Raw genomic sequence first — 14,638 nt, 5'->3', positions numbered from 1 at the left:
AATTAGATATTTTTGTAATGCTAAACTATGTTTGCATTCTTGTATTCCTAGAGTAAGCTGACTTTTTCAAACAAAATACCTATTTTTATACATTGTTATACTAGCTTTGCTCACACTTTGTTTTTATCTGCATGTACCTAAAATTAACCCAAACCATTTATGAAAGAATGAAAACTCTTCTTCCCTTGATCGAATACCATGAGTGCATGAGGAACTATGAACAGAGGTTGGTAACACTGTACAAGAGGTGGTGATCAAAACTGTCCCTAAGAAAAAGAAATGCAAACAGACAAAATGATTGTCTGAGGAGCCCTTACAAATAGCCAGAAAATGTACAGAAGCAAAAGGCGAAGGTGAAAAGGAAAGATATAACCATTTGAATGCAGAGTTCCAAAGAATATCAAGGAGAGATAAGAAAGACTTAAGTGAACACAGCAAAGAAACAGAGGAAAACAATAGATTGGGAAACACTAGCGATCTCTTCAAGAAAATTAGAGATACCAGGGAAACATTTCATGCAAAGATGGGCACAGTGAAGGACAGAAATGGTATGGACATAACAGAAGCAGAAGATATTAAGAAGAGGTAGCAAAATACAGACAACAACTGTACAGAAAAGGTCTTAATGACCCAGATAGCCACAAAAAAGGTCTTAATGACCCAGATAACTACCTAGATGTGGTGTGATCAGTCACCTAGAGCCAGACATCCTGGAGTGTGAGGTCAAGTGGGCCTTAGGAAGCATTCCTATGAACAAAGCTAGTGGAAGTGATGGAATTCTAGCTGAGCTATTTAATATACTAAAAGATGATGCTATTAAAGTGCTGCACTGAATTCATCAGCAAATTTGGAAAATTGAGCAGTGGCTGCAGGACTGGAAGAGGTTGGTTTTCATTCCAATCCCAAAGAAGGGCAGTGCCAAAGAGTGTTCAAACTACTGTTAATTTGTACTCATTTCACATGCTAGTAAGGTAATGCTGAAAACCCTTCAAGCTAGGCTTCAACAGTATGTAAACTGAGAACTTCAGATAGATGTACACTGTGGATATAGAAAAGGCAGAGGAACCAGAAACCAAATTGTCCACATCTGCTGGATCATAGGAAAACAAGAGAGCTCCAGAAAAACATCTGCTTCATTGACTATGCTGAAGCCTTTTACTGTGTGGATCACAACAAAGTGTGGAAAATTCTTAAAGAGATGGGAATACCAGACCACCTTACCTGCTTCTTGAGAAACCTGTATGCAGGTCAAGAAGTAACAGAACCAGGCATGCAACAAGAGACTGGTTCAAAATTGGGAAAGGAATACATCAAGGCTGCATATTGTTACTCAGCTTATTTAACTTATATGCGAGCACATCATATGAAGCCAGGCTGAATTAATCAAAAGCTGGAATCAAGATTGCTGGGTGAAATAGCAATAACCTCAGATATGCAGATGACACCACCCTTATGGCAGATAGTAAAGAGGAACTAAAGAGCCTCTTGATGGAAGTAAAAGAAGAGAGTGAAAAAGCTAGCTTAAAACTTAGCATTCAAAAAACTAAGATCATGACATCTGGCCCCATCACTTCATGGCAAATAGACAGGGAAACAATGGAAACAATGACAGATTTTATTTTCTGGGCTCCAATATCACTGTTGACAGTGACTGGAAGAAAAGATGCTTGCTACTTGGAAGAAAAGCTTTGATGAAACTAGATCAGCATATTAAAAAGCAGAGACATCACTTTTCTGACAAAGGTCTGTCTTGTGAAAGCTATGGTTCTTCCAGTAGTCATGTATAGAGTTGAGAGTTGGTCCAAAAAGAAGGCTGATCCTCAAAGAACTGATGGTTTCAAACTGTGGTGCTGGAGAAGACTCTTGAGACTCCCTTGGACAGCAAGGAGATCAAACCAGTCCATCCTAAAGAAAATCAACCCTGAATATTCATTGGAAGCACTGATTTTGAAGCTGAAGCTCCAATACTTTGGCCACCTGATGAAGAGCCAACTCATTGGAAAAGAGCCTGATGCTCAGAAAGATTGAGGGCCCAAGGAGAAGGAGATGACAGAAGATGAGATGGTTGGATGGCATCATCGATTCAATGGACATGAGTTTGAGCAAACTCCTAGAGATATTGAAGGACGGGAGGCCTGGCATACTACAGTCCATGGGATCACAAAGAGTCAGACATGACCGAGTGACTGAAGAACAACAACAAGGATTATCTACCTCATTAGAACTGACTCAAATGAATTCCTTTCTATGGCTGAGTACTATTACATTATATATAGATAAACAACTTCTTTAACCAGTCATTTGTTGATGGACATCTAGGTGACTTCCATGTTCTAGGTATTATAAATAGTGCTGCAATGAGCATTGGTGTACATGTGTCATTTTCAGTTATGATTTCCTCAGTGTGTGTGCCTGACAGTAGGATTTTTGGGTCGTATTGTAGTTTATTCCTGTTTTTTTTTTAGGCATCTCCATTCTGTTCTCCATAGTGCCTGTATCAATTTACATTCCCACCCACAGTGCAAGAGGGTTCCCCTTTCTCTATTTACTCTCCAGCATTTATTGTTTGTAGAATTTGTGATGATGTCCATTTGACTGGTGTGAGATTATACCTCATTTTAGTTTTGTTTTGCAATTCTCTAATAATAAGCAATGAGCATTTTTTCATGTGTTGGTTATCCCTTGTGATGTTTTCTTTGAAGAAATGTCTCTTTAGACCCTCTGCCCATGTTTTATTATGTTGTTTGTTTTTCTGATGTTGAGTACATGAGCTACTTGTATATTCTGAAGATTAATCCTTTGTCGGTTGCTTCATTTGCAACTAGTTTTTCCCATTCCAAGGGTTGCCTTTTCATCTTGCTTATGGTTTCCTTTGCTGTGCGAAAGCTTTTAAGTTTAACTAGGTCCCTTTCGTTTATTTTTATTTCAATTACTGTAGGAGATGTGGAGAAGGCAATGGCACCCCACTCCAGTACTCTTGCCTGGAAAATCCCATGGACGGAGGAGCCTGGTAGGCTGCAGTCCATGGGGTCGCTAAGAGTCAGACACGACTGGGCGACTTCACTTTCACTTTCCACTTTCATGCATTGGAGAAGGAAATGGCAACCCACTCCAGTGTTCTTGCCTGGAGAATCCCAGGGACGGGGGAGTCTGGTGGGCTGCCGTCTATGGGGTCGCAAAGAGTCGGACAAGACTGAAGTGATTTAGCAGCATGCAAGGTAAAAAAAAAAAAAAAAAGAAGAAGAACCACCAGCTCCATCTTGTGGAGACAGCCGGCACTGCCCGGGCATGGGCCGGCTTCTTACCAGAGTCCTAACAAAACTTGGTCCAGCCTGTGTGTCTCATCACCCGCCCAGCTCCATTTCTAACTTCACCTCCAGAAATCCCGAATTAGCTACATGCCACCATACACCTGGCAGATTGTCACCCCCAGCTGTTAGCCTTGCTCGTCTCTCTGCCTGATACACCTACTTACTCCTGCCTCATTCTGAGTTGGACACGACTGAAGCAACTTAGCAGCAGCAGCAGCAGCAGCAGCAGGAGGTGAGTCACTGAGGATCTTTCCATGATTTATGTCAAAGAGCTTTCTGCCTGTGTTTTCCTCTAAGAGTTTTATAATTTCTGGCCTTACATTTAGGTCTTTAATCCATTTTGACTTTATCTTTGTGTATGGTGTTAAGAAGTGTTCTAATTTCATGCTTCTATAGTACATGTAGTTGTCCAGTTTCCCTAACATCACTTATTGAAGAGACTTTTTTCCATTGTACCGTCTTGCCTCCTTTGTCAAAGATAAGCTGCCCATAGGTGTGTGGGTTTATGTCTCAGCTTTCTATCTTGTTTCATTGGTCTATACTTCTGTTTTCTGCTAGTACCATACTGTTTTGATGACTGTAGCTTTGTACTATAGTCTGAAATGGGGACGGTTGATTCCTCCAGCTCCATTCTTCTTTCTCAAGATTGCTTTGCCTATGATAATTCTTTTGTGTTTCCATATGATTTGTGAATTTTTTTGTTCTAGTTCTGTGAAAAATGCCATTGGTAATTTGATAGGGATTGCACTGAATTTGTAGATTGCTTTAAATAGTTTACTATTTTCACAATACTGATTCTACCCTTCCAAGAATATGTTATAGCTCTTCATCTGTTTATGTCATCTTTGATTCTTTCATCAGTTTCTTATAGTTTTCTCTATTTAGCTTGTTTGTCTCCTTAGGTAGGTTTATTGCTGGGTATTTTATTCTTTTTATACCAATGGTGAATGGAATTGATTCTTTATCTTTCTGAGTATTGATTGTTAGTGTACCGGAAGTTGAGGGATTCCTGCATATTGATTGTTTTGTTCAACTTTACTAAATTCACTGATTACCTCTAGTAAATTTTGATAGTATCTCCAGAATATTCTATGCATGGTATCATGTCATCTGCAAAACAGTGAAAGTTTTCCTTCTTGTTTCCAGTTTGGATTCCTTTATTTTTGCTTCCTCTCAGATTGCTGTGGCTAGAATATCCAAAACTATGTTGAACAATAGCAGTCAAAGTGGGCACTTTTGTCTTGTTTCTGATCTTAGAAGAAATGTTTTCTGTTTTTCACCATTGAGAACAATGTCTCCTGTTGTTTATTATAGTCAGGTAGGTTCCTTCTATGCTGATTTTCTGGAGCGTTTCTATCATAAACGGGTGCTGAATTTTGTTGAACAGTTTTACTACATCTATCAGTCAGTCAGTTCAGTCGCTCAGTCATGTCCGGCTCTTTGCAACCCCATGGACTGCAGCATGCCTGGCTTCCCTGTCCATTACAAACTCCCAGAGCTTGCTCAAACTCATATCCATTGAGTCGGTGATGCCTTGCAACTATCTCACCCTCTGTTGTCCCGTTCTCCTCTTGCCTTCAATCTTTCCCAGTGAAAGGTTGTTGCTTAACCATGAAAAGACACCGGGATTCTTGGTCTCTGAAGGAGAAGAATTTAATCCAGGGCCAGAGACAAGGCTTGATCACTCAGAGCTTTTGTGCAATAGAGTTTTATTAAAGTAGAAAAGGGATAGAGAAAGCTTCTGACATAGACATCAGAAGGGGGCAGAAAGAGTACCCTCTTGCTAGTGTTAGCAATGGAGTTATATACTCTCCAATTAGTTATTACAGTGAATCAAAAGAATGTCTGGAGGTTGTAAAGACATCACTAGACTACTTCCATAATTTACATTTAAGATAACAGGATTAGCCAGAAGGTTTTTTTCAGAGACTGTCCTCAAGCAGGATACATTACTGTTATATAATCCTAAGGAGTGTAGAGGGAAAAAAAAGTTTGTCCTTTCTTCCTCCTTGAGAGTTCCAGACCCCTCTCTCCTTGGGAACCCCTGGACTTCTTATCAACCTGCCTAGGAAATGACTCTCTCACCAGCATCAGGGTCTTTTCCAGTGAGTCAGTTCTTCTTATCAGGTGACCAAAGTATTGGAGCTTCAACTTTAGCATCAGTCCATCTAGTGAATATTCAGGACTGATTTTCCTTTAGGATGGACTGGTTGGATCTCCTTGAAGTCCAAGGGACTCTCAAGTCTTCTCCGACACCACAGTTCAAAAGCATCAACTCTATGGTGCTTAGCCTTCTTTATAGTCCAACTCTCACATCCATGCATGACTACTGGAAAAGCCATAGCTTTGACTAGATGGACATTTGTCAGCAAAGTAATGTCTCTACTTTTTAATATGCTATCTACGTTGGTCATAGCTTTTCTTCCAAAGAAAAGCGTCTTTTAATTTCATGGCTGCTGTCATCATCTGCAGTGATTTTGGAGCCCCCCAAAATAAAGTCTGTCATGGTTTCCATTGTTTCCCCATTTATTGGCCATGAAGTGATGGGACCAGATGCCATCATTTGATTTTTATCTTTTAATTTGTTAATATAATGTATCACATTGATTGATTTGCATGTATAGACATATCCCTGCCTCCCTTGTATATACTTGAGTTGATCATCGTGTGTGATCCTTATTCATTTTAAATATAGCAGTATGTACATGAGCATCCCAAACTCTCTGACATCCTCCCCAGTGGCAATAATATGATCATTCTCTAAGTCCATCAGTCTTCTGTTTTGGAAATATGTTCATTTGTATCACTTTTTTTTGATTCCACATATTAGATGTCATAAGACATTTTTGCTTCTCTGTCTGATTTACTTCACTCACTATGACAGTCTGTAGGTCCATCCATTTTCTACAGCCTTTCTACCCTTGAGTGTCTCTGTACTGTTCTCCCCCATCTCCTCTATAGAGCTCCCAGTTGATGAAAAGCCAGGCCCCTTCCAGGCCATTATCTCTGGGCAGTTGCACAACCAGCTCTGCACTGCTGCTGCCTCTGTGAACTTATCTCAATCTTTCTCTCCTCCCTGAATACCTCCTGTCTGCTTCTTGACCAGAGCAGGTGTGCTCATGCTGCAGGGCCTCTTGGTGTGGTCCCTCCTTAACTGGGAGGCTCTTCCTCCAGTGGTTGCTTGATTCATTCCCTCATCATCAGGAGTCTTCAAGTATTGCAGGGCATAAAATTTCCTCATATCTTGAGTCCTCATATCAAAGGTTACTGCCTCCATCCTCCCCCTCACCCCCACCCATGGTTGTCTGTCTTCTCCCCCTGCTTCATCTTCCCCCAGAGTGCTTTTTCCCTTGGGATCACTGTCTTTCACTTCCTCTTACGTGATGAAGAGCAGCAAGAGAGCGAGAGCTGGGCTGTGTGCTGTTGCATCCCGAGGACCAGGAGAGGGTCCAACATTGGGTAGATGTTGTGCGATGTTTGTTAGAATAATTGCAGGAGGATTCCATTTCTCTGTAGTTGATAAATGAGAGTATTTTTAGTTCTACTTGCTATAGATATGCTTATGAATATTGCCTAGAATTAAATAAATAAGATAAAGTTTTAAAATGTTTGGTTAGCCAGAATCAAGTAGCTTTTGGCTGGAGGAACCTGGCTGTTCTTTCTCTGAGTGAACTTCAGGTTTACTGAAGACCTGAACTGAAGTTGGGATGCAAGGTATGAGCACAGTTAGAACCCTATGCCAAATAGGATTCACATCCGGTAACTGCTCTTGGCAAAGACGCACCAAGTACTGAGCTGTAGTATCAGCTGACCACCATGAAGCCCCTCCTTGCCAGGGCTCCTACTGCCTGGGTGCCAGTGCCCTGAAGTTCACCCCCAGAAGGGATCAGGTGGCTGTAGATGTGTCTAAGAGGTTCCTGGGCAGGAAGGTGAACACCCCAAGGCCCAGGCTGCACATGCTGACTCTTTTCTTTTGGGGTGGAACTTTCATGTGGTGGGACACCTGCCATGCATCCCATGACTACTGTCCTTCAGAAGACACTGCCCCCAATGCCCTCTGCAGCTCTGTGAGGAGAAGAGCCAGGGGCTGGAGTGCTGAGTAACACAGGTGGCTGCTCTGTATCTAGCCCAGTTCCCTTCCGAGGGTGCCACAGGATTGTCTGAGACATCCCTGAATTGTGGGGACATTTGACAAATTCAGGGCAAAGATGTGGTCAGAGTCAATGGAATACAGCACATATAACCCTTTCCTAATGCAAGTTGTTTTTTTAAATGTATTTTTAATTGAAGCATAATTACTTTACAATATTATGTTGGCTTCTGCCATACACACTGGCTCAGCTGTAAACATACACATTTCTCCTGACTCTTGAACCTTTCACAATGTCCCACTCAATTCTATTCCTGTAAGTGGTCATAGAGTACCACGTTGAACTCCTTGTGTCAAGTTGTTTTTCAATAAAATTTTGATTTGGAATAATTTTTGATTTATAGAAGAGTTGAAAATATTTGTCAAAACTGACGAGCAACTTCGGAGCATTACTTCTAACTTAACCTCACATATTATGGGGATTTCACCAGGTTGTCCATTAATGTGTCTTGGGTTTCAGAATTCAATCCACAACCTACACACACTGCATTAATTGTCATATGTCTCCAGTGTTCTCTGCTCTGTTGAGTCACTCATTCTCTCCTGGTAATAGCTTACATGTATGGATTCGGTGATGTGTTCTTGGTCTCCAAAGGAGAAGATTTGACTCCAGGACCAAAGACACAGTCCCAGTCACTCAAAGCTTTGTGCGGCAAAAATTTTTATTTAAAGTGACAGGACAGAGAAAGCTTCTGACATGGATATAAGAAGGGGGTAGAAAGAGTACCCATCCTCACTAGTTTAAGCATGGCATTACATACTTCTCAACTGGCTGCTGAGAACAGATAAATAGAATACCTCGAGGTGGTAAGAGTTTCACCAGACCCTTTCTGAAGGAATACATCCTGAGGTAACTTCAGCACAAGATTGGCCAGAGAGCATGGGTCCTGGGAGGGAGAATGGTTCCCTACAACTTCTCTGGGTGAGATATACTGTTGCTGTGTAATCAGGGGTACAAGTCTTGAGTAACAGGTTCCCAGACAAGATTTGTTACAATTATAATAATTAATATTGACTTTATAATCATTAACATAATCAAAAACATTTCCCTGTTCATAGGTTCTGGACCTAAAGAACGGCCAGTTCTTGGGTGAGATACATTGTTGCACAAGGCTTAAGGAAAGCATGAGGGAGAGTGTTCACCTCCTCCTTAAAGGGCCCTGGACTGCCTAAGCTTTAAGTGTCTCTTATGGGTCTGTCATGGCCTTGGCCGTCCCAGGAGGACTGGCTAGGGATGGTAGAAGGACCTCAAAGCTGAATTTGTCTGCTGTTGTATAGCAGACAAATGTAGAGTGGAGGAAGAAATAGCAGCTCTTTCTTGCCTGGAGAAACCCATGGACACAGGAGCCTCATGGGCTACAGTCCATGGGGTCACAAAGAGTGGGACACGACTGAAGCAACTGAGCATTGCAGAAAGTGGGGTTTAGACTTTGGGTTTTGAGGAAGACACCACAGAGGTGAAACACCCTTCCTGTCTCCTTACATCAGGGTACACGTGACAACGGTGTGTCTTACCACTGAGTGTGTCAGCTTTGACTATTGATTAACACTGTGTTTGTTAGAACTTCACTGTTTTCCCCTTCTCCTCCCCTCTTCTTTTATTTGGAAATGAGTTACTATGTCAAGCCCATGCTCAGGGAGTGCAGGGCAGTATGTTCTCCATCCTTGAGGGGATAATCTGTCTGTATTATTAGGGATGTTTCAGTAAGGAATGATAGTCTCTTCACCCACATTATTTTAGCCTAGTTTTCGAGAAAAACATCTGTTTCTGCTTTATTGACTATGCCAAAGCCTTTGACTGTGTGGATCACAATAAACTGTGGAAAATTCTGAAAGAGATGGGAATACAAGACCACCTGACCTGCCCTTGAGAAATTTGTATGCAGGTCAGGAAGCAACAGTTAGAACTGGACATGGAACAACAGACTGGTTCCAAATAGGAAAAGGAGTATGTCAAGGCTGTATATTGTCACCCTGCTTATTTAACTTATATGCAGAGTATATCATGAGAAAGACTGGGCTGGAAGAAGCACAAGCTGGAATAAAGATTGCTAGGAGAAATATCAGTAATGTCAGATATGCAGATGACACCACCCTTATGGCAGAAAGTGAAGAGGAACTCAAAAGCCTCTTGATAAAAGTGAAAGTGGAGAGTGAAAAAGTTGGCTTAAAGCTCAACATTCAGAAAACTGGTCCCATCACTTCATGGGAAATAGATGGGGAAACAGTGGAAACAGTGTCAGACTTTATTTTTGGGGGCTCCAAAATCACTACAGATGGTGATTGCAGCCATGAAATTTAAAGATGCTTACTCCTCGGAAGGAAAGTTATGACCAACCTAGATAGCATATTGAAAAGCAGAGATATTGCTTTGCCAACAAAGGTCCATCTAGTCAAGGCTATGGTTTTTCCAGTGGTCATGTATGGATGTGAGAGTTGGACTGTGAAGAAAGCTGAGCGCTGAAGAATTGATGCTTTTGAACTGTGGTGTTGGAGAAGACTCTTGAGAGTCCCTTGGACTGCAAGGAGATCCAACCAGTCCATTCTAAAGGAGATTGGTCCTGGGTGTTTATTGGAAGGACTGATGCTGAGGCTGAAACTCCAGTACTTTGGCCACCTCATGTGAAGAACTGACTCATTGGAAAAGACTTTAATGCTGGGAAGGATTGGGGGCAGGTGGAGCAGGGGACGACAGCAGATGAGATGGCTGGATGGCATCACCGACTCGATGGACATGAGTTTGTGTGAAATTCCAGGAGTTAGTGATGGACAGGGAGACCTGGAGTGCTGTGATTCATGAGGTTGCAAAGAGTCGGACATGATTGAGCCACTGAACTGAACTGAAGTGTTCTAGGTCTTTGATGTGGCATGTGAGCCTTCTCTTTGCAGGGCACGTTCTTTCTAGTTGCAGCAGGAGGGTTTTTAGTTGTCCCAGGTCAGGTGGGAGCTTAGTTCCCTGACCAGCTGCTGCTGCTGCTGCTAAGTCACTTCAGTTGTGTCCGACTCTGTGGGACCCCAGAGATGGCAGCCCACCAGGCTCCCCCGTCCCTGGGATTCTCCAGGCAAGAACACTGGAGTGGGTTGCCATTTTCTTCTCCAATGAATGAAAGTGAAAAGTGAAAGTGAAGTCGCTCAGGCGTGTCCGACTCTTGGCGACCCCATGGACTGCAGCCTACCAGGCTCCTCCGTCCATGGGATTTTCCAGGCAAGAGTACTGGAGTGGGTTGCCATTGCCTTCTCCTCCCTGACCAGAGATTGAACCAATTACCATGCATTGGAGGGCCTATTCTTAACCACTGGACCACCAGGGAAGTCCCCATTTATTTACTTAATCATTTGTTTGTATCAGTATGGACTCAAACATATTACTTTATACTTTGGGTATCATCCAATACTGTTATATATTTTGTCTGTCAGACCGTTTCCAGTTTGGCCATTGGGAGCATCTCACACTTCCCTTTAGAGTTTCAAGGTCCATTTCATCTTGTTTTTGCTAACAAACAGCTCTCCTAGCGTGGAAGTTTGATTTTGACATTGAGAGGGTTTTCAAGTGTAGAATGCCACCTCTGATGGCCCAGCCCTCTGGGCCTTAGAACTCCTGTCCTCAGTGTCCTGTAGGGCTGTGGACCTCAGAGTCTCTGATGTATGAGACAAACCACACAACCTCACAGCTGCTCACTCATGTTTCTGGATAGACTGTGCAGTGCTAGTAGTTCTTGAGACCAGCTTCACTGATGGAAGAGGATGAAACAACCAGAAAGGGCAAATCTGCACCACTGGGGGTCCAGAATGTTTCCAGGAACTTGTTTCCTTAAGTGTTTGAGAAAAGTTGTGGCATGATTAGAATTTATCAGAATTATCAGTGCTGGAGAATATCCATCTGGTCCCAGGTCCTGTGAGTTCCTTCTTGGGAATGATTGGAGGCCAAGGCTGCTGTCCAGCAGTGCTCAGGGCCTTGTCTAGGGTCTGCAGATGTTAAGATATTTGATGATTCAGGAAGACCCAACTCCCCATTTTTATCTCCAGGACTTAAGCTTTGGATAAAAGGGAGGATTCTGGGTGACTTTTTTTCTACCTGAGGGTGGTGTAGACCTATCCTTGGCCTTCCTGTGATTCTATCTGCTCAGTGTGGGAGAGTGTTGCCTCAGAACCAGGATAGGCTGGGGGAAGGATGACCAGGAAAACAGGTGATGGTTGGGGCTGGGCAACAGAGCATTTGGCTCCAAATGAGTCACTTATAAATATCAACTCCACTTGATCTTTGGCAAAGATGCTACCACAAAATCCCCCTGAGCACTGTTCTCAGAACAGGATGGGCTTCCAAGTAAACACCCCAAGGTCCAAGAGAACCATCTTTGCCACAGGTTCTTGGCCACAGGCCCGTGGTCCTCCTGGGAGGGATGTGGGTTGGGCTTGGGGAGCTAGTGGTTTATAATGCCGCAGAAACCCTGCCCTGAGCAGAGGACTCCAGCTGCTGCCATGATGAAGGGAGCACTGCTTGTGCTGACCCTGCTGGTGACCAGAGAGCTGACCTTCAAGACGACTGACGGTAGGAAGGAGATTCCAGATGACCCTTCTGATCCTTGCCCTTTGCCATCTCACTGCATCCTCCACAGTCCTGTCCAAGCCGCTGCTAGGGACAGATTCCAAGGGCAGCTGACACATCAGTGCCCAGGAGCCCTGCAGAAATTCCTTGAGCCTGTCAGTCTTTGAATGTAGAGGGTGGTGTGGAGCTGGAGAGAGCATTAGCTGTGCAAACCCTGGGGAATATTTTGTTGGGGGCATTGGTGCTCATTGGGAGGGAGAAAGAAGGCTGATATACCCAGGGATGGTGGTCAAGGGCAGAGGGGTCTCCAGGGCTCACCCCTCTTGCTGCTCCCTCTGCTGGGAGGTTTTCTGTCTGGGATGTTAAGCAGTCCTGGGAGAGGCCGGGTCTCTGTGGGAGATGATCCTGGAAGCTTTGGAGATGTGGCTTCCTATCAAGTGGTGGAAACAGGAACCTCCTACTCTGGTTATTGTTTGACAAGATGTTTTCTGTCTTTCCTTCAACGGAAGCCTGCCCTGTGTTTTATGGCGGGGTTGCTGCGCTGTTACTTGGAAGCAAAACAGTGTTGAATTCAACGCTCGATTTGGTTGATTCTACTGATGAGGAAAAGGCTGCCTTTGGAAAAGTCCAGGATTGCTTCAATGAGGCGGGATTTGATGCCAAGCTGAAAGTTGTAGAAATCATGGTAATTTACTCTCCTGACCCTGACTCTGCCCTGCCCACTCACATGCATAGTGTGGTATGCCACATGGGAATAGATCATGCAGTCATGGTATATGTGACAGACAAGATCTATAAGCAAGGAAGCACATAAATCTTTGCTCCACCCTGCAGCACCTGTAATATGCGAGGGCAGTCCACGTACACATCCAGCCTCTGTTGTTGCCAAATATGCACACAGCATGTGAATCAACTCACACACAGAATAGGGTTGCGAGGCCAAGTGTGGTGAGGCAGGTGATTGTTTTTTTCCTCAGTGAGTGGAACTAGCATTGGAGCAGTAGAATTTTACTGTTTGGGAGGAAAGGAAGCTTTCAGTTCACACACATGTGGAGTCATGTCAGTTCTACTTTAGGAATATTGAAAAGGAGCCCCTGGCTTTCGAGTCTCTTTCCAGCATGGGACTCCCTGGCTTTGTAAGGTTTCATCACCTCCTCTTGTTCCCACTGTGTGGGCCTTGACTCAGGCTCAGAGTCCCATTTCCACTGACATGTCTACAAGCCTGTTTTTCCACTGTGGTGTTTTGGTGCCTGAGGCTCCTGAGCAGGCTTCTCGGTACCTGTGACCGCTCACCTTGGCTAGCAGTATATCTCCCGAATAACCATTTTCCTTTATACTTCTTGTCAAAAATACTGGAGATTTTGGACAGTCTGTCTCAACATTTTTTCCTTCAAATTGTCTGTTCAAAATGAGAGGTTTTTTTGCAAACAGTAATGCACATAATAGGAGCACACAGAGCACATGGGTTTGTTTACAACACCTGCATGCACATTAGTCCACTCAGCACACCTGACAGAAGAGGCTCAGGTGCAGGAGGTGTGACCCAAACCCAGGCTCCAGCACCTTACTCCTCCCTCAGGACCCACCCCGGCTGTGCCCTGATGACCCTTATTATCTCCTCCTCTCCCTGGGGTGGCTGGTTGCTAGATTCCATCCTGACACCTGTGCCTGGGCTATTAGGGAGCCATCCTCCCCCTGGTCCCTGATGGCAGCCTCCTCTCCATTGGTGGGTCTGTGGGCAGAGTTTCTTGCTGGGGAGGGAGCTGAATCCCTGAGGGTATAGCATGTGGTGATGCTGGGTAGACAGGATAGCCCTGCTGCGGGCTCAGGTGTTGTCCCTCCTCCTCCTACTCCCTCCCAGGGTTCCATCGTCTTTGACAAGGATTGCACCGGCTATCAAGTGTCCACGGTTCTGAGCAGTGTTTTTGGAATAGTTCTCAGTGCAGTCTCTTTGGTGAAATAGTCTTTGCCAGTGATGCCTGGTCTGCGCTCCATGTGCCACCCTGTTCTTCTCAACTGAAGCTGGAATCCTGACACCTGTCCCACCCATGTGGTCTCTATCAGGCTTACTCTAATAAAATCACTGCAGCATTGCTCAGTGTGCCCAGTGTCTGTCTGCTGTGGGGAGGATGTGAAGCAGGAGGTCTTGGGTGATGGTGAGAATGACCCATGTGGTTACTGTGGGGAGTATGGGGACTGGGATCAGACAGAACAAGGTAAACCTAGGCCTTGTCCTGACAAACTGTGGAACCATGGGCAGGTTTATTGTAACTTTCTCAAGTCATTCTGTCATCTGCTAAATAGGGGCTGTGTATGAAGATTAAACAAAAGAAGATATAGGTAACCCTTGCCATCACAGGCCTGGAAGGATATAGCTGTTGTTTGTGGCCATAGATAGCATATCTCACTCTGGTCTTTAGCATGGTGGCAGAGCCTCCAGTCCTTTAAGTGTCCTTTCAGTTACTGGTGAGTGACTCAGGAGATGCCCTGAGCAAGCTTGTGACAGGTCCCCACTTCCTCCCAGTGGCATTCACCATTTTCTACTTGTTAGGTGCGTGACTTTTGAGGAGCCAGACCTTTTGTTTTCAGGGACACTGTTGTTTCTGGGTTCTGCCACGGGGACCAGGACCT

The 14,638-nt window shown here is 44.1% G+C and overlaps 1 protein-coding gene across 1 annotated transcript; it reads left to right on the top strand.

Annotated features, from left to right (window-relative positions):
* Window positions 1-11,933: 11,933 nt before the first annotated feature.
* On the top strand, window positions 11,934-14,105 carry LOC113875730 (secretoglobin family 2B member 2-like). The gene is made up of 3 exons (XM_027514424.1): window positions 11,934-12,010; window positions 12,517-12,692; window positions 13,869-14,105. Exons 1-3 carry the CDS (start codon window positions 11,941-11,943, stop codon window positions 13,968-13,970), a joined length of 348 nt encoding a protein of 115 aa, XP_027370225.1. The 5' UTR covers window positions 11,934-11,940; the 3' UTR covers window positions 13,971-14,105.
* The last annotated feature ends 533 nt before the right edge of the window (window positions 14,106-14,638 follow it).

Source organism: Bos indicus x Bos taurus, chromosome 18, assembly GCF_003369695.1.
Source record: "Bos indicus x Bos taurus breed Angus x Brahman F1 hybrid chromosome 18, Bos_hybrid_MaternalHap_v2.0, whole genome shotgun sequence".
Taxonomy (NCBI): Eukaryota; Metazoa; Chordata; class Mammalia; order Artiodactyla; family Bovidae; genus Bos; species Bos indicus x Bos taurus.
This window is presented reverse-complemented; position numbering and strand designations above follow the sequence as displayed.

Bases quoted from the DNA above. Each gene is read 5' to 3' on its own strand.
- LOC113875730 (XM_027514424.1), top strand. From the start codon at position 11,941: ATGATGAAGGGAGCACTGCTTGTGCTGACCCTGCTGGTGACCAGAGAG. The intron at 12,011-12,516 runs GTAGGAAGGAGA...CTTCAACGGAAG, and splicing joins GACCTTCAAGACGACTGACG to CCTGCCCTGTGTTTTATGGC. The intron at 12,693-13,868 runs GTAATTTACTCT...ACTCCCTCCCAG, and splicing joins TGAAAGTTGTAGAAATCATG to GGTTCCATCGTCTTTGACAA.